The sequence below is a fragment of the Phyllostomus hastatus genome, unplaced genomic scaffold, assembly GCF_019186645.2.
Source record: "Phyllostomus hastatus isolate PE091 unplaced genomic scaffold, TTU_PhHast_1.1 phas_contig_17, whole genome shotgun sequence".
Taxonomy (NCBI): domain Eukaryota; kingdom Metazoa; phylum Chordata; class Mammalia; order Chiroptera; family Phyllostomidae; genus Phyllostomus; species Phyllostomus hastatus.
In genome coordinates this window covers 20,995,160-21,014,075 of record NW_025333664.1, presented here as the reverse complement: position 1 = coordinate 21,014,075, position 18,916 = coordinate 20,995,160, and the positions used below count along the sequence as shown (strand labels likewise).

Sequence of the window (18,916 nt, the reverse complement as noted above, 5' to 3'; positions counted from 1 at the left end):
GCTCGAGGTCATAACCCTAGTAAGCGGCAAAGCCCGGATTCAAATTCAGACAGCCTGTCTCTGAAGCCCATGCAAGACAGCCTCCCTTAATAGAAATGATTAATTTTTTAAATTATAGCTTTTTGGGACACATTATTCTATAGTTTATGAAGCATTTTCCAACCCATTCTTTCATTTAGTTTTCATGGCAGCAGCCCAGAGAGGGAGGCACTATTTACCCCCAATTTAAAGCAGGGAGGGGGAAACTGAGGCTGTGAAAGGGGGAAACAACTTGCTTTGCTAGGGTCACACAGCAAGGTCAGTGGTAGAAGTGGGGGTGGAATCTGGGATTTTCTGACTCCCAATTCAGGAGAGCCTTCCTTCCCCAGCCTCACTCAACTCCTAAGCCCCCTCAACGGCCAGCTCTGGCTGGAGGCTGTGAAGCTGTCTCCGCAGGTCAGTTCCTCTGGCTGGGCTCCCACTGTAGAGCTGAGGGGTCCCAAGGCTGCATCCCGCCCCCTCCACCTCTGCTCACTATCACACAGGAGGGGCAGGAACTCCAGGGCTGGTGGAGTTTCCGACCAGGCAGGAAAAAGAACAAAGGAACTGGATGGGGGGAGAGGCTGGAGGGGGTGGCCAGGAGGGCAGCAGGAACAGAACGCTGCACCATGGAATATGAAGTCAAGAAAGGGAAAAAGGTAGGTGGGAGGCTGGGAGGGATGCGAGGCAGAGAACTGTCCCCGGAGCTGGCGAAGAGGGAAGCCTGGCATGGAAGTGAGGAGCAGCAAGGGGCGAAAGTAGGGCCTCTCTTCTCATTTCGAAGGGCCTTCCTCTCCACCCTTGGGCAGGCAGACAGTTGAGTTCCAAACTCCCTAACCTGTCCTCCCTGTTCTCAGTGGCCTCTGCCATCCCTAGAATCTGCAGACAGACAGGACCTTCCAGGGAAGCCCAGCCAGATTCGTTTGGGAGATACTCCCAACCGCCTTCCTGGTATTCCTGGGGGAATTCCTCCTGTAGCTTCTCTGACCGAGGGCCAGACAGACACCAACCCAATAGGTCTATTCCCCTGCTCCCTAACCCCCAAACAGAAGGACCTCAGCCAGAGCAATTCTGCGCTCTAAGGCTTCCCATCCAGGCTACAGACGCCTACCTGCTCCCCCGCTGGGTTTCAATCTAGCCTGCCCCTCCCCATCTTTACACAGGGCCCGCTCCTAAGGCTTATGTTCCCAAAGGCTGGGCGCCGAGCAGGAGCAGCCGTTCGGAGCAGTGTGAGCCGCCGGCCCCTGCACTCGATGCCCCTTTATCCCCCTGACTACCTCATCGACCCCCAGATTCTGCTGTGTGACTACCTGGAGAAAGAGGTCAAGGTGCGTGCCGAATGAGGAGAAGGGGTGGGTCCAATCTTGGGGTGAGAGGTGCAGAGGAGGAAAAAGTTTTCCTTGACCCTCTTCGTGTCCCTGGCTGGGATTCACGGGAGAAAAGCATACATATTTTATGCAAATTTTACATGTCTGTGGGCGCCTTCACAAGAGAATGAAAAGCCCAAGAAGTGACCAAAGCAGGAAGCTTTGATACCTTTTTAGACAGAGAAACAATAAAGGCGTGAAAAAATGACAAGGGAGAGAGGTTTGGGCTAAGACTAGTAAAGGGTGAAGAAGTAACGAGGTTTGTTTACGTAGTCTTCTCAGGCCTAAAGCTGGTGATAAGGATGTCTGTCTCCTCTTCCCGGTACAAAGAGGGCACCTTTCACACAGATTCATCTCCTGCTTTCAGGGGAAAGTTAGCAGGGAGGTCAGAGTGCCTTTCTCAAACTCCTTCAGCTTTAGTTACTCTCAATAAGGTGCTGTATTTGGGGATAGCATGTCCTGAACCCCATCCAGAGAGACCTTACCTCCCCTTCATTTCTATCCTTGACCAGTCCTGTCTCATACAAAGGAGGCTCAGGGGGGAAAGGACTGGGCAGCCTTGCCTCTGCCTTATGCTGTGGGCCCTCAGCAATGACCTCCATGTGCTCAGTCTCCGTGTTCCCAGCTGAACGTGGGGCTCAGAACCTACTCCCAGGGTAGTGCCAATGGGAGAGAGCGCTGTGTACGGAAGAGCCACACCTCCCTGTGAGATTTCACTGCAGCGGTGTTGTTGCTACTCAGTGTCCAGGTTAAAGGAACCAACTCAGTTCAGCAAACCACAGGGGACTTAAAGAACTCAAGGGTTTCTATTTCTTTCTTTCTTTCTTTCTTTTTAAAATTTTTGTTTACTGATTTGAGAGAGAGAACAACATAAGTTTGTTTTTCCACTTATTTATATATTTATTGGCTGCTTCTTATATGTGCCCTGATGGGATCAAGGGCCTCTATTTCATGAAGACCATGAAGGAGCAGTGAAGAATCCTCACCACCCAAGGCAGGTTGATATGGGGTTGAGTGTCAGATTTGGCAAAAACAGTTAAATTTGAATTTCAGACAAGCCGTGAATGCTTTTTTTTAAAAAAAGATTTTTATTTATTTAGTCTTAGAGAGAGGGGAAGGGAGGGAGAAGCAAGAGGAGAGAAACATCCATGTGTGAGAGAAACATCAACCGGCTGCCTCTCACAAGCCCCCAACCAGGAACCCGGCCCGTAACCCACGCATGTGCCTTGACCCGGAATCAAACTGCTGAACTTTCGCTTCCCAGGATGACACCCAACCCACTGAGCCACACCAGACAGGGCTGAATACGTTTTTAGTACTAATCCATGTCCCAAATACTGCATGGGTTGGCGGGGGGCTGTTTTAAAACATATTTGTTGTTTATGTGAAACTCCAATTTAACCAGCATCTTGTATTTCATCCAAAAATCCCATGTGGAGGGAAATGCTAACAAACAAATCCATTTAAAATGAGGGGACTGAAATTTCATGCAGAATAAAAAGAAAATGGTTGATTAGTGAGATTCACCTAAAAAAATAAAATTAAAATAAAGAAAAAAGTTAATTCTTATGTTGCTGGAATAACATATAAGTTAAATGAGAGCTTTAAGTTATAGCGAAGAATGAATGAAGAATCCATTTATTGATTCGGGGCATCATTTTTTCTGACAAAATTATACACTAGTTTGATATAACATTTGTTCCTTTTCATTTGACTTCTGCAACAAGATCACAAAGAGGGTGAGTGACTTGCACCGTCAGTCAATCCTGGTGCTTGGGGTGGACAGAGCATCTCAGGCCAAGCAGGAATTCATAGGTGGTCAGTTCTTTCGAACGACGCCAGTGACTTTGGATTTCATCATAGCTGAATAACTGTGTTCAGGCAATAAAAACTAGCAGTGAGAGTGTGGACTCTGGCGTGTGGAGTCACTCTGCCGTTTCTAGTGATATACTCATAGACTGGGCATGCTACTTACTTATCTTTGCTTGCCTTAGTTTTCTCACCCTCAAATGGAGGATAATGAGCGAATGTGCACAGAGCTCTCAGGACAGTGTCTGGCTTCCATGACTGGTTCAATAACAGCTCTGGTCAGGTTCTTATGATTAATTCAGATATTTCTATCTCACTGTGTTAGTGAGGAGGTCAGGGTCCTCCAAGACTTCAGAATGACCTCTTTCTGCCCTTCTCCCACCACTCTCCCCACCCCATCCTGGTTTGCCATCTAGTTCCTGGGCCACCTCACCTGGGTAAACTCCTCACTGAACCCCTCCAGCCGGGATGAGCTCCTGCAGCTCCTGGACACTGCCAGGGTGAGCCTCTGGTGAGGGGAGTGGGCAGGGGCTGTCCCCTTCTCCCTCTCCCACCCAAGGACCCTGGGGACTCAGGAGATCCGATCCACCCCGCAGCAGCTGAAGGAGCTGCCACTGAAGACTACACCGGAGCAAGACAGCATCCTGAGCCTCTCGGCTCGCTGCCTGTTGCTCACCTGGCGCGACAACGAGGAACTCATCCTGCGTATCCCCACGCATGAGATTGCCGCCGCCTCCTACCTGCAGGATGACGCGCTGCACTTGCTGGTGCTTAAGACAGGTACAGCGGGTGGAGCCTGCAAGGGGACAGGGCCATGAGGCGAAGGGGAGAGAAAAGTTTCAATGTCTTGTTTTGGGAATGTGTGTGACACGGGGCAGGATTGAGGCCTGAGGCTGGATGATGAGGTGACAGGAAAGTCCTGACCACTCTAACCTACTACTAGGGTCAGTCCATGGCCGTACGCAGGAAGACCAAGTCCAAGGTTGAGTCTGAAGAGTGGGCGGCCTAACTCACCATCCTGAGGCCAAGTGGTGAAGCCAGGAAAGGATGGAGAAGCCAGAACTCTGCAGCAGGCGGGGGAAAGGGCAAAAAGTTAAAGGGCATGGTGAAGGGGGCGTGGCCACAGCCTTGCGAGGATGGGTTGGAGCTTCGGGCGAGGGGAGGAGTCTGACCTAGAGACGGGGCCAGGCTCCTCGAGCGGAGTTCGAAGCTAGGGTAGCCTTTGGCAGACATCACATCTCGCCAATTTAGGCGCAGGGCCTGAGGCCAGTGGCGCCGTGGAGGGCCAGCCGGAATCTAAGGAGGGGGACCCTGAAACCAGTGAGTCCGAGTTAAGGATACAGAGGGAAGGGACAGCATGACCACCCACAGGCCCTACGGCAAGGTCTGAGGCTAGGGGCACCGAGATGGGGTGGGGCAGGTGTGAATGCCCAGCGGAGCCAAAACCAGGGGTGGGGCCTGAGGCCAGGGGCGGGGCCAGGAGTGGCTGCACAACAAGGCGGCACCCTCAGGCCCCACCCCCGGTGGCCTCTGGAGGGCGCTCTTAGCCCGATCTCCTGTGGCTGACAGTCACTCGGTCTCTTCTAGGTCTGGGCGTGGATCCGGTGCCAGCCGGTGTAGACGCCAGCCCCGGCGGGTCCGGTCGCGACACTGGCCCGCCGGGCGCTGCTCCCGAGAAGCGGCGGGTGGGCACCACGGAGCGGCGTCACACCATCTGCAGCCTGGACTGGCGGATGGCGTGGGGCGGGGGCGCGGGCGCAGAAGCCCGGGCCGCGGGCGGCGGCGGCGGCGGCGGGAGCCTAGAGCGCCAGCGCGCCGGGGCGCGGACATCCGGCAGCTGGGAACGGCGTCAGACGTTCAGCGGCAGCTGGGAGCGGCGGCACGGTGGCGGCGGCGGAGGCGCGGGCAAGCTAGGTGGCAGCTGGGAGCGGAGGCAGGCGGGCGGTGGCGGCGGCGGCAGCTGGGAGCGGCGTCACCCGGGCTCCAACCCTCTGGACCCGCAGGATCCCAGCCCCGACGCCTACTGCAATCTTGTCATCCTGGCTGTGGCCAACAGGGTGAGCCCGAGGGCACCCCGCGCCCGTGCGCTCTGCCTCCCGGAGCGCGCCGCTCCTCACCAGCACCCCGGCCCAATCACGAGGTTGCTGGTCTCTACCCTAGCCTCTTTCCTTCTCCCTTGTTCAGCCCTGCCTAGGATTTCGAGTATACCCGTGTGCTCATGACGCCAAAAGGCTTCTTAAAGCCTAGCCCTGGACCCCTCCAGGACTCTTCCCCCTTGCTTTCCCAATGAAATGAAAACTCAAAATGGCCCAAATAGACTTGACCTAATCCCCTCTCCAACCCTGCTTTTCGTCCAATATCGTCAATGTCCCCGCTACCTCAGTAACAATCAGGAGGACACTAATCACTGGCATGAATAGAGTTGCCAACCCATGCCAGACACAGAACGAGCATTAACTTATGTCCTTCTAACAGTAAGGTAGAGACAAATACTTCGATCATCCCCTTTACATAAAGAAGGAAACCGCGGCCCAGAGACTAACTTGTGCAAGGTCACGCAAGAAGCAGGTGGTGATTTCAACATTGGAACCCACGATGTTCAGAGCCTGTAGTCTTGGTGACTAGGGGGTCAGCCAAGGCAACAGCCTTTCTGCCATCCTTTCCTCACCTATCCTCCCTCCACCCATCCTCCACCTTCACCCTTGCTTTTATTCATTTGACCGTATTTACTGGGCTCCAACGTGTGCGAGGTATTGGGCTAGGTGCTGTAGATACAGAGGTAAATGAGACATATTTGGTGTCCTCCCTTAGGGAGCTCACAGTCTAACAGACACCTTCAAAGCCTCAGGCTTCAAAGATTTCTCTCTGACCCAGGTCCCCACCTCCCTCTGTCTATGAACCATCGTGAGCAACACCCACGGTGCCTGTCCAGGGAGAGACATGGATAATAGTCAGTAAACTTGGACTCTGGAGCTGACTCGCTCTTCCCTGAAACACTTTCTCACTTGGCTTCCATCTCCTCCTGGTTTTTGTCTTACATCCCTGGCTGCTCCTTCTCAAGAGCTGCTTCCTCCTCTTTTCAGTCTCTTAAGTTTGGAGTGCTCCAGGCTTAGTCCTTGATCCACGTCTTTCTTACACCCATTTCTAGGTGGTCTCCTCTGGTCCTGGGGCATTTAAAACTCTGAGAACTCCCTGAAGTTTCTCTCTCACATCATATATGCCAACACATTTTCCACTCCGCTGCTTCACTTGAAGGTCTATGACATCAAAAGCTGAGCTCCCAGTCGTTTCTCCTAAACCTGCTCTGGCCTGGGTCTCCCTGTCTTGATTCATGGCAGCTCTGTCCTTCCGTTGCTCATACCAAACCTTTGCAGTGGTTCCTGGCTCCCCACTCTCCTTCCCACAGCCCATGTCCACTCTGTCAACAAATCCTCGGTCCTATTTTTAAAATATAACCCAAACCCATCTATCTCTCCCCATCCTTCACTGTCTCCACCCAGGCTCATGCCCCATCTGTAATCTGAATGATGCCATCACCTCTCATGGGTCTGGCCCTTGCTTGCAGCCTGTCCCCCGCCACCCCACAGTCAGAGCAGTTCTAGTTACATTTAAGTCACATGATGTCAATGCTCAAAATCTTTCAGCGACTCCCCGTTTCACTCAGAAGAAAAGCTAATGCCCTTACAACTGCTGAGAAGGCCATCTACCTTACGACAGTGGCTCCAGCCACCATCCCCATTTCCTCTCTGGCCGCATCTCTTTCTACCCTCCTCCCTTATTTGCTCTGCTCTAGACAGACTGGCCTGCTTGTAGAGTGCAAGGGCCCTGGGGGTTCTGGGTGGCTCACTGTGGTATCTCCGGCTCCTAGAATATGTGCCTGGCACATAACAGGTACTCAATGCATGTTGAATGCATGGATCGATTCAATCATATAATATTAGTATACCTTGTGATAGGGACCAACAAGAAAATAAGCAGGCTGCAGTGATAATCAGGGAGGAAAGTGAGTTTGTGCCCTATCTTAGCAGACTGGGAGGGTTTTAGGGTACAGATTTCATCTCATTCACCTCTGAGATCTCAGAGCCTGACCCAGTAGCTGCCACACAATAGAACTAAATGAGAATTTGCAGAATAAATGAATAAATGAAAAGTTGATTTTCAGGGTTATCTTAGTCTCTGCCTCTTGTCTGAAGCATTGTGGTCCCAAGGAAGGCACAGGAGTTAGAGTCAAAAACCTGGGTGCTGATATAACCAGTGGCTGGAGCCTGCTGTGCCAGCCTGGGCAGGGCATTTGGCCAGTCTAAGCCTCGGTGTCTTTAACGATAAAATAGGGATCCTTTCTTCCCTGTCCATTTTGTAGGGTTATTGGAGGGCTCAGTCCTGGTATAATGATTAGTACACTCTCCATCCCAACATGCCTATCTGGGTTACATTTTAATTTACACCTGAGCTTTTTTTAGAGACACACAATTGGAAATGCCTTCATGGAGATGGTCTTTTCATCATTTATGGTCTTTCTGTGTCTCTTGCTTGAAGACATAAAGAGGTTGGTGAAAGAAGCAAATTCTTCTTCAGATTTACAGTCTCTAAAAAATTTCACCAAAGAACTTAAACTCTTTCTTTCTACCAGAGACTGAACTTTATGTATTCATCCTGCTTCCATTTTTGCCCTGGGTGGCAGGGAGCTCATATCTAAATATGGCATCTGGTAGTGTAGTAACTATGTTGATCCTAAAATTGTTATACACTTAATTCCTCCTCCTTCAACTAGGTATTAGGAGATCTGGGTTCTAGTCCTGGCTAGTTACTGTACCTCTCTGGGTTTCAGCTTCCTCCCTGTAAACTGAAACAAATTAGGGCTTATTTTAGATAAGCTCCAGGTAAGTCCATGAATTCCCCCAGAAAGTGGGGGTACATGTTTGCATTTTTTCAGGGCAGAAGGGTTAGAATCATCACTGTATTCTTTAAAGGGGTCCAAGACCCAGAGAGTAGCCATTCTAGTGGGAAATAACTTTGGTGGGAAATAACCTCAAAGCTGGTTTATTTAAGGCCTTTGTAGGTGTATGTGTGCCTCCGTGAGCCCCCTCACACTGTCTTAGGAAGCAGGGGCGTCCTGGTGCCAGGAGAGAGCCTGAGCTCTACCCTCCCCCTCCCCGAGCCAGGATGCTGCGGAGGAGTCCTGCGCCCTCATCTGTCAGGTCTTCCAGATCATCTACGGGGACCAGAGCATCGAGTGCGTGGACCGGGCTGGCTACCACTACACGTCCACACCTGAGCGACCGTGGCTCTGCAGCCGCAGTGAGTACTCCCCTCCTGTGAAACATCGCAAAAAGCCAGGGGAAGGGGGTGCCCTAAGACTTGGGGCCAATGAAAGCCGTTAGGGGTTCTGATCTCTATTGCAATTACAGTGTACCCCTGATACGGAGTTTTTAAAAAATGTCAGTTTTCATGATGACCTCAAACCTAGCTTTTTCATAGATGTTCTGGTTATCAGATTCAGAACAAGCCCCTCACAACTGGGCTCTTCTCTCTCTCTTTTGTGTTTTTGTTTTGTTTGGGGAGGGGCTGTGGTTTGTTGTTGTTTTTATCCTCATCCAAGGACATGCTTATTGATTTTAGAGAGAGGGGAAGGGAGGGAGAGAGAGAGAGGGAGAGAAACATCGATGTGAGAGAGAAACATCGATAGGTTGCCTCTAGTATGCACCCCAAGTGTGGACCAAACCCACAACCTAGGCGTGTGCCCTGACCGGGAAACCAACCGGCACCCTTTCGCTTTGAGGGACAACACCCACCCAACTGAGCCACACCGGCCAAGGCTCTCCCTTTTGTTTGTGGTATCCCTGCATTTGCAGAAGCCTAAGATTGTGCATTGTCTGTTTACTAGCCCAGCTAGGACAGTAGGTCAAAACCAAGATTTGCTGACCAGTCCTTGAATTCAGTCAAGGGCTGGAATGAGAATGAGACCCCCAGAGGCATTTCCCAACCACCAACTATGTGCCGAGCGCCGTATCAGCATGCCAAGTCTTATTTAGTCCCTGCAGCAACCTTGTCTGTCCTGTTTGCCACTGCATCCCGTGTGTCTAGTACGGGGCCAGGGACATCGCAGATGCTCAAGAAGTCTTTTTTGAATGGATGAAAGGACTTTCTGAGGCCTTACAATTCCCATTTTACAGATGAGGACATTAAGGCTCAGAGTAGACAATACATTACTCAGGTGCACACAGCTAGTAAGTGGCAGGGTCAGGATTCAAACCCAGGCGGGTCTGATTCTAAAGCTTCTATCTGCAACAGCTTCACTCGCATGCTGCCTTCAAGGCCACTTAATGAATTTCCTCAGTCACAGCCCACTCAGTGTGGTTCCCATTTGTATCATTCCAGCAACAAAGAGCTGGCTGTTTACTTCTGGAAGTACTCCCATCTACAGGAATGGCGGTGTGGTGAAGTTGAGATAATTCATTGACTATCTCAGGGATGATAGGCAAATAAATGAGATAATGCAACAAACATTTCAAGAAATTCATTCATTCAACAAACATTTATTGAGCACCTGCTATGTGTTGCATTCTGCTGATCACCAGGATATACTGCTGAGGAAAACCAGATGGCCCTGACCTCAGGAGGCTTGCATTGCTGAGATCGTGGGACAGTAATTGAACAGTTACAACATTACAATGTGCCCACACACTGTGCTATGAGAACATATAATGAGGAGCCAGCCTAGCCTGGGGAGTCAGGGGACTGTCCCGAGGAAGGGACACCGAGTGAGCCAGGATCGGAAGGTGAGGCCAGTACCTGAATTCAGTGAGATAACAGGGCTAGGAACAGAGCAAATTCTCTATAAATGGTGATTCTTTCCTCTCAAGATTTTGAGTTCCCTCTCACGATTCTTTTTGGTCTCACCTCAAGCACACAGTTTATAAAACACTCCCTCACGTGTTCCCACATCTGTTACACCCAAGACCCCCCCTGAGGTAGACAGGAAGATGATGTCCCAGTGTTGGGGAGGTTGAGGGCCGGGAGATGGAGGTGAGTTGCCTGAGGTCGGCTGTGTGTCAGTGGGGTGGCGGCAGGGGGAGGCAGGAATTGTGGTCAGAAGTTTCCAATAGCTGCCCATTTCTGAGAAAAAGCTAACACCCTGATGACTGCTTATAAGGCCATGTAGGTTTTAGCCACCCTCCCAACCTCAGGGTGGCACTGAGGTCGTGGCCTCAGGAGCCAGGGGTGCCGGTCCCTGCTTTGCTTCCTCTGACAGGCCCTCTGTCTGCTGGTCGCAGGTGAGAGCTGCCGGACTGACGGGACTTACGCCTATGATGCCGACTTCAGCTGCTGCAGCTCCTTGTGGGTACCTACTTGCTGGGGACCCCATGCTTGCCCCCCCACCTGTACATAAACAGGCTTGCTCTTCTAGGCATTCTTAAGACTCCTGTGGGCGAGAAAGTGCGGGAGAAAGTGACCTCACTTTGATTGGTTCTGGGACGCTGGGCATCGAGGGCGGGAGGTAAACTGAGCTCCGATGGGCTCATGGGATCCATGCCCCTGAGAGACCCAGGGTGCAACCGGAACCCAGAAGTGGGCCCACGTGGGCCTGAGGTTCTCTCCCAGCCATCCAGACACAGTGGCCTGCAGGGTCCGAAAGCTGATGCCAAAAAAAACATGTTGGTTCACTTGGATTTTGGCTCCGTGTAATAGAAAACTCTAAAGAAGAGTAGCTTGAACAAGATGGAGCTTTTTTCCTGTCTCCTACATAAAATACATAGACTGGGAGTTCACGTGTGGTCCCATGGTTGTCAGCGGCCTGGGCTTCTCCTTCCCTCCCTCCTCAGCACTGGCTTCCATCCTCAAGGCCACCTCCTGCCCCAAGATGGCGGTGGTAGCCTCAGCCACCAGGGTAGCACGCCTGGGGCCTCTTTAAAGGGCTTTGCCAGAATTCCCACGGACAACTTTTGCTCGCATCTCACTGGCCAGAACTTGTCACATGGCCATGACTGGCAAGACTGGAAAATGTAGGATTAAATTGTTTTTAAAAAATCTCACCACTAAACTACACCGTGTCCCTGGGAAGTGGTTCTGGGACAGTGTAGAGACCAGGAGGCAGGTCGACTTCTTATTAAGCAATATTTATTGGGTGCTCACCCCATGCCAGGCACTGGGCTGTGTGCTAAGGTTACAGTGGGGAGCAAGACAGGGACGAGGCCCGTGCTGAACACGTGGTAGGTAAACAACGAAGTAAGAAAACCAAGGTTCCCTGCTCTTGCATGGCTCACAGCCCAGCACAGGTGACAATGAAACTGTCATTTAGTAGTCATGCGCACTGACGAGAATACGCACTAAGAGAAGTTCAGAGCACCGAGAGAGGGGCTGTGGGAGTCGGGAAGGCCTCTCAGAGGTGACAGCACTTGAACTGGGCCCTGGAGAAGGAGCTCTCCGGGCAGAGGGAACAGCAGGGGCGAGGACTCTGAAGCAGGATGAAGCCGGGTGTGTCTGACGATCAGCCAGGAGGCCACTGGGACCGCAGCAGAGGCTGTGAGGGAGAGAGTGGTCAGAGAGGGTGTTTGGTGGGGAGACCTGGGGATTCTTTGCATGTCATGAGGAGACTTAAAGACCCTGTGACCACATTTGACAGAGGGTCTAACCCAGTCTGCGGGGATCAGGGGAAATTTTCCTGAGAAGGTGACATTTAAAATCCAAGAATAAATAAAAGTTAGCTGAGCAAAAGATAGGGGAAGAGGGACGGTTGAAGCTGAGGGAACAGCATGTGCAAAGGCCCAGATGTGAAGAGGTACTTTGAGGATTAGAAGAAAGGGGAGAAGGCGGGGTGGCCTGAGCACAAACAGCAGAGGCGAGAAGAGGTTTGAGAGGCAGCCAGGGGCCAGATCATGTGGGGCCAGACAAGACAGGGCCTTGAAGGGGAAAATGGGACACGGATGAGGCCTTGGGCCCAGAGCACCGGTAGCTATGCCCTCTCACGTTCCACCTGCCACAGGGGAGGAACTGGAGAGAGGTGAGCGAGGGCCCCCTTCTGCCCGTCCCCACAGCAATGGCTCCCAGGACACATTTGAAGCATGTTACAGCGGCACATCCACGCCCTCTTTCCACGACTCCCACTGCAGCGGCAGCGACCACAGCGGCCTGGGCTTCGAGCAGTTGCAGGATTACATGGTCACGGTGAGCTTGGGGACCAACGCAAATGGCACAAGCCACAGCCTGTAAATCGGAAAAAGCACAGGGTGTTCCAGGAATCATGACTAATCCTGGATGGGACTGAAGTATAAGACCCCAGAGGTCAGGGTGGGGTATGAGGTTAGGGACATGAGCTTTGCGGAGGCCAGCTTGTTCAAAGGCCTAAACTAACGTCAGCTAGCATTTTCAGAGGAGGGCTCTGGGCCTTTCGGGCGGGGTTGGATGGGGGTTGCTACATGGGATTGATCCTGAATGGTGTCCCCACAGCTGCGGAGTAAGCTGGGGCCCCTGGAGATCCAGCAGTTTGCGTTGCTGCTGCGGGAGTATCGGCTGGGGCTGCCCATCCAGGATTATTGCTCAGGGCTGCTGAAGCTCTATGGAGACCGGCGCAAGTTCTTCCTCCTTGGTGAGCCCCCTGCCCCGCCCCCCAGCGGTCAGCCAAGGCCACTACATGGTCCGTGGCATTCCTGGTCAGTCTCCAGGCTGGGAGCGTTTGTTTATTCCTGATCTCTCTTCCCCTGATAAAGCCAAATTCATGAGATCCATGGAGCATATCAGGAGACCAAGTCCCTGCTGAGATAAGGGACTTGCCTGCAGGCACAGAGTTGATAAGAAGAGAGCACTAATATAGCCATTTCTTCTTCAGGGCAAAGCTGGGAGAGGGAATGATTCTTCCCATCTTACTCCACGAGGAAATTGAGGCTCAGAGAGGCTACAGAATTTATTTGAGGTCCCACAGCTAGTAAGGAGAACTAATAAAACAAAAATGGGAATGACAATATGAATAAGTTACCATGTATTTGGCCGCTACTGTGTGCCAAGTATCATCTAGTTAAATGGCCTAAATTCTGGGAAGTAGATGTTGTTATTTGCCCCCATTTTGCCGATGAGGAAATCGAGGCTCAGAGAAGCAAAGTACTGAAGTTACATACTGAGTAGCAACGGAAGTGATATGAGTTAACTTTTATGGGGCACTTGGTGTGTGCTAAGTACCTTATTTAATCTTCATATCCCTACCGGGAGAAGATGTGTAATTATCTCAATTTTACACAGGAGGAAAGTAAGGCGCAGAGTAGTTATTTAATGAGACTCACGCACGAATAATGGGAATATAACAATTGTGATAATAATAACAATAATAAGCTAACGTAATGAGCACGTACTGTGTTCCAAGAGAATGTCATTATTCTCTGGCTCAGAGAGTCAAGGAGCTTGTGGAAGGCCACACAACCAGTGAATGGCAGGGCAGGGATTTGAACTCAGATCTCCAGGGAAGGTGATACCTCTGTGGGAAGGGAAAGGGCTGAACCCTGGGGAGTCACCTGCCTCTTGGCCTGCAGGGATGCGACCCTTCATCTTGGACCAGGACATTGGCTACTTCGAGGGCTTCCTGGAGGGCGTGGGCATCCGCGAGGGCGGCATCCTCACCGACAGCTTTGGCCGCATCAAACGCAGCATGAGCTCCACGTCGGCATCCGCCGTGCGTAGCTATGACGGCGCGGCTCAGCGGCCGGAGGAGCAGACCTTCCACCGGCTGCTGGCAAACATCACTCATGACATCGAGGCGCTGGCCCCGGACGATGACGACAGCACGGATGAGGAGGCCCAGGGCTCCCCGGGTGGGAACGAGGCAACCGAAGACAACTACCTGTAGCCTGCCGCCACTGCCCAGGCGGAAGGCAGAGAAGGGGTGGCCCCGCCACCTCGCTTTTGAATCTCACTCACTCTGGTCTGGGGGGACTGCTGGTCACTAGGGCCCCTCCCCACTCCCAACCCGAGGCCTGCATTCCGAGTCTCAGATGGTCCGGGGCCCTAAAGTCCGGGGCAGTTGCTTGGGGCTCAGCTGACTCCTCTGCGCGCCCGGGATGGGCAGCGTCATCCTTTGTCCGCCTAGCCCCGGTGCCCCAAACCTGGACACCCCCTCCTCCCTGGACGGCGCTGCTAGCTGAAGGCCAAGGGAGGGGTGGTGCGTGCGCTCCCCCTGCTGGCGGACTGAGAAAAGAATTTCCAGAGCTTCTCTTACCAGAAACCGAGATTTAAAAGAGGGAAAGGGACTTGAGGGAATCTCCTGATTCTCCTGAGATATTACCTCAATCGACCATAGTCCATCGTGTAGAGAGTCTTTTTGAGGCTCTAAATGGCAGGGTCTCTTTCTCTCCCCACACCGCCCTCAGTTGGATCAAAAGTATGAAGAGGGTTTTTTCTCTACTGAGAGTTGACTCAGAGGAAGGTAATCTTGATCCCAAACCTGGTCCTAAGACTCCACACAAGTTGCTTGTTGAGATCTTGGACTTGGAGGAGGTGGGCCCCACCTGCCTCACGGGGTAGTCATGGGGATTAGCAAAGGTCAAGACCTTAGTGCTGGGTCTGCCACATGATAGGCACTCAATAAATACTATTCCCTTCCACATCTACCCCTTCTGACTCCGTTTGCCTGTCTTTACCCTGTGTGCAATGAGGTGGGAACTGAGGTGGGGGGTGAGATGTAAGAAGACCCTTGGGGAGCACAGTGTGGGCAGAGGAAACAGGACTTGCCCCCTCACAGCTCCGCTAGAGCCTGGCTTCATGCTTGAGCTGGAAAAATAAAGTACCCAGCCCTCCACAGAGCCCTCAGCAGTCGTGGGTAGCTAAAGAAATCTAAAGGGAGGTTTGGAGAGAGAGAGGTCGGCATCAGGACAGCATGCCACACAGCCCAAGTAAAGGCGAGGAGGCTAAAAGAAAGGAGCGCTGAAGGGAGACCAGAGACTTGCCTGGAAGACCTGGGCAAGTGTATTTGTAAAACATTACAGACCCCTCCATGGCCACACACATGGCACTTACCATGAGGCAGGTACTATTATCACTTTTTTTTAGAGAGAGAGAAAGAGCGTGTACACGAGAGAGAAATGTTGATTTTTGTTGTTCCACTTACTTCTACATTCATTGGTTGATTCTTGCATATGCCCGACCAGGGATCAAACCCACGACCTTTGCATATCAGGACAACACTCTAACCAACTGAACTACCTGGCCAGGGCTATTATCACCCATTTTAAAGTCACATTATTATTATTAGGGCTTCAGGTCCAGAGAATTCCATTATTCACACTCAGTTTGTGGCAAGTAACCATTCCATCATACTTGGTTCATGCAAGGCCCTTCTGATATTTTGCTTTGTTTTATTTTCCCCTTGCATCTACACATTCCCCACATTCCCCGCCATAGCTCCCACTCCTGTGTGTTGATATATGTCTCTGCATATAAAATATACATTGCTTTGTGTACTTGTTTATGCTACACACATGCATAAGAGGTATTGGGTAAGGATCTCATTGTGTTGCTCCTTTTTCACTTCATATGTTTTTAAGCTCTACCCTCTTGCTGTTGGAAAATCTAGCTTATTACAAAATATCCCAAGCTGAGCCCCAGCCAGTGTGTCTCAGTTGCTTGGGGTGTTGTCTCGTAAACTGAAGGGTTGCAGGTTCAATTCCCAGTCAGGGCACATGCAGGGGGCAACTGATCAATGTTTCTCTCCCACACAAATATAAGTATATATATTCAAGCTGAGCATCCATTGTTTTGTGTTTCATGCATCCATTCCCCCAGTGGTGGGCACTCATGTGGTTCCAACCCCCTCTTACCACAAACTGCACTGTGATGAACATCTTGCACATGACCCTTATGGGGCTACATGAAAATTCCTTTGGGCTCTACATTTGAGTAGAATTACTAGATCACAGGACATACAGGTTTTATATGTCACTAAATTCTGCTAAAATGGCTCCACCTGCAACTCGTGAAGGATGCTGCCTCCCCACACTTTCATCAGCTTTTACAGTATCCGACTTTGTCATTTTGCCTACAAATTGGGCAGTAAGGTGACATCTCATTTTAACTCGCATTTCTCTATTAGTCCTGAGATTCAGAACCTCCTCCCGTGCTTGTCAGGCATTTGGGCTTCCTCTTCAGTGAATTGCCTGTTCAGATCTTTTGCCGACTGTTGATTAGGTTTCTTGTCTTTTTCTTATTGATTTGCAGGAGTGGCTTATAAATTTTTGATATTAACCCCTTGTTGGCCGTCGATGTTCCAATGTCCTCTCCCAATGTGTCACCCGTCTATCAGATTCATCTACGGCAGCGGTTCTCACACTTCAGCAAGCATGAGAATCTCCTGGAAGGCCCGCTAAAACACAGACTGCTAAACCCCGCCCTGAGGTTCTGGCTCGATAGAGCTGGGTGAGGCCAGAATTTGCATGTTTAACAAGTGTTCAGGTGACGCTGACGGCTCAGGAGTCACACTTGGAGACCCACTGGTCTATGGTGCTTTCCTTGGACCACATTTGTTCCATTGAACAAATCCTTCATTTTGATGTTTCAAGTCTGTTTATCCTTATTTTATGTTTGAGGGAACTGAAGCTCAGGGAAGGGGAGGGAAGGGAAGGGAAGGGAAGGGAAGGGAAGGGAAGGAAAGGGAAGGGAAGGGAAGGGCCCAAGCTCATACAGAGATGTGGACCCCTAACTGGCTAACCCCAGAGCCCATGCTCCTAGTTGCCCAGCTATCCCGTCTACCAGACTTTGGGATGCAGTGATCTCAGACTGGGGCATTTGGATCAGAGGCTTTGGGCCGCGGTTGGGGGGGGGTGCTTAGTAAGTTCCTAAGTGAAGCAGCCATAGGGACTGGGGCCAAAGAGCTAGAGCTCCCTCTTAAAGGGCTCAGGCCTTTGCAAGAGGATTGAGCTCAGAAATTACTCACAGTGCCAGCCAGCGTACAGTGACAGGGCTGCTGAGAGGCACTGAGACAGCTCTTACTCCACAGCTCCAGCAATGGAGCAACTTCCCTCACACCCGAGGAAATCCCCACCGCCCCGGAACTACTCTGTTACCAAAGTCCTGTAACCAGTAGTTACTGAAGTCCACAGGGCCCTGGCTGGGGTGGCCCAGACTCTGGGCATGTGGACTCTGGCCACACTTCCTCCTGTGGTGTCCAGACACCCAGCCAGAATCACTTCCCATCACGGTTCAGTTCCCGTCACTGCAAGAGGGGCAAAACCCTCTGGGTGTGGGACAGCTGATTCCCCAAACCTCTAGGGGTGGTGTAAGGGTGGAACTTCCCTACCAGCTGGACCCTCTAGGAACAGAACTGCCCCATGGACAAGGGGTGATGTTAGTGAAATTGTCTTTACCCCTACATGAAGCCCCTCCTATTTAGGGACCCTGCAACTCCCTCCCAGCTTCCAGCTGGGGACTGGCAGTCCATCACAACTGTGCATTGGGGAGGAGTCCTGGGGCCACTGTCATTGGTCACCAAATATTTAGAGAGCACTCATTCTGTGTTTGACATTGCCCCAAACTGGAAGATGATACAGGACAGCCTCTGCCCGCTGGAGGGCTCTGGGCCTGATAGGGAAGGAACATCCTCACACAACCGGAGCAGGAAGTTCTCAGCTGTAAAACCAGAGCGAGAACACAGCTGTTTCTGGGGAAGATGGAAAAGGCTTTGCAGAGAAAGTGACTTACGAGCAAGACTTTGAAGGATGAGCAAGATTTGGAGCAGGTAGGCAATACCGGGGGAGCTTTCCAGGGCCAATGTGAGCAAAGACCAGGGAGCTCGAAGGAGCAGGGCACACTCGAAGACCAGTGACCAGCTGGCACCAGTGCAGTGGTTGGACGCTGCACCCCGAGGGTCAAACTGAGAGAGTTTTGGATACCAACTCTGACATCTGCTAGTTGGGTGACTTTGAGTAAGCCCCAAAATGTCTCTGGCCTTAGTTTTCTCATTTATAAAATGGGAATAATAATAGCATCACCCTTATAGATCTCCTAGATTGTTGTGAGGCTTAAACAAGGTAATCCATGTAAAAGTACATACAGTAATTGTTCAACACGTGTGACCATCAGTATTGCTGGAGGAACACTGTGGGGTGTGAGGTGGGGGGACAAGGTGAGGAGCTTCAGAGAGGAAACCAGAGGAGTAGGCAGACTGAGAAGTCTCTTCAGGGACAAGGAAGAAGAAGCAATGGGGAGTGACCTCATGGGCTTACATCTTCCAAAAGTGAATCTAGCTGCTTGGAGAGGAGGGTTGACTGGGGGATAGAGGAGAGCCTGGGTGCTGCGGAGTGGCGCAGGAGGCTGGGACGATGACCAGATGAGAGACGCCAAGACCTGACTCAGGTGGGGTAAGAGGAAGGAAGAGGAGAGGGCAGGTTCCAACAGGAAAGGAGGAAAACAGAGCGTTCCCTCTTGGCTCCGAAACAGCAGCCTCTCGCACCTTTGATTAGATTCATTCATTCATTCATTCATTCATTCATTCCACAACTGTTTTTTTAGCACTTGAACCCTGATTTCATGGAACTTCCATTCTAGGGAGTTTATATAACTACTAAATAATTTATTTGGTGCTTCCCGGTGCAGTAGCCACACAGACAGGCCTAACTGGTCAGAAACTGGCAGCCCTACTGATGGGTCCTCTCACTTCTGACTTGTCCATCTGGGCCATTGTAGATGAAGGGCAAAGGGTCTGTCTTGCCCACCTTCTGCAATGGGGACTTCACTGTCTTCTGTGA

At 51.4% G+C, this 18,916-nt stretch overlaps 1 protein-coding gene across 3 annotated transcripts; it reads left to right on the top strand.

Annotated features, from left to right (window-relative positions):
* The first annotated feature begins 588 nt into the window (after nucleotides 1–588).
* CCM2L (CCM2 like scaffold protein) lies at nucleotides 589–14,781 on the top strand. 3 transcript variants are annotated; one of them, XM_045833717.1, is made up of 10 exons: nucleotides 589–677; nucleotides 1,182–1,346; nucleotides 3,611–3,694; nucleotides 3,791–3,974; nucleotides 4,782–5,251; nucleotides 8,357–8,492; nucleotides 10,469–10,532; nucleotides 12,230–12,359; nucleotides 12,642–12,780; nucleotides 13,715–14,781. In XM_045833717.1, exons 1-10 carry the CDS (start codon nucleotides 648–650, stop codon nucleotides 14,026–14,028), a joined length of 1,716 nt encoding a protein of 571 aa, XP_045689673.1. In that variant the 5' UTR covers nucleotides 589–647; the 3' UTR covers nucleotides 14,029–14,781. The 3 variants fall into 3 exon arrangements, with proteins under 3 accessions (XP_045689673.1, XP_045689675.1, XP_045689674.1); XM_045833718.1 differs by lacking the exon at nucleotides 589–677 and adding an exon at nucleotides 704–834; XM_045833719.1 differs by lacking the exon at nucleotides 10,469–10,532 and having other exon boundaries at nucleotides 13,715–13,850.
* The last annotated feature ends 4,135 nt before the right edge of the window (nucleotides 14,782–18,916 follow it).

Coding starts and splice junctions, on each gene's coding strand:
- CCM2L (XM_045833717.1), top strand. CDS start 648: ATGGAATATGAAGTCAAGAAAGGGAAAAAG. Junction 8,493..10,468: donor ACCGTGGCTCTGCAGCCGCA/GTGAGTACTCCC, acceptor TGCTGGTCGCAG/GTGAGAGCTGCCGGACTGAC. Junction 12,360..12,641: donor TGCAGGATTACATGGTCACG/GTGAGCTTGGGG, acceptor GTGTCCCCACAG/CTGCGGAGTAAGCTGGGGCC.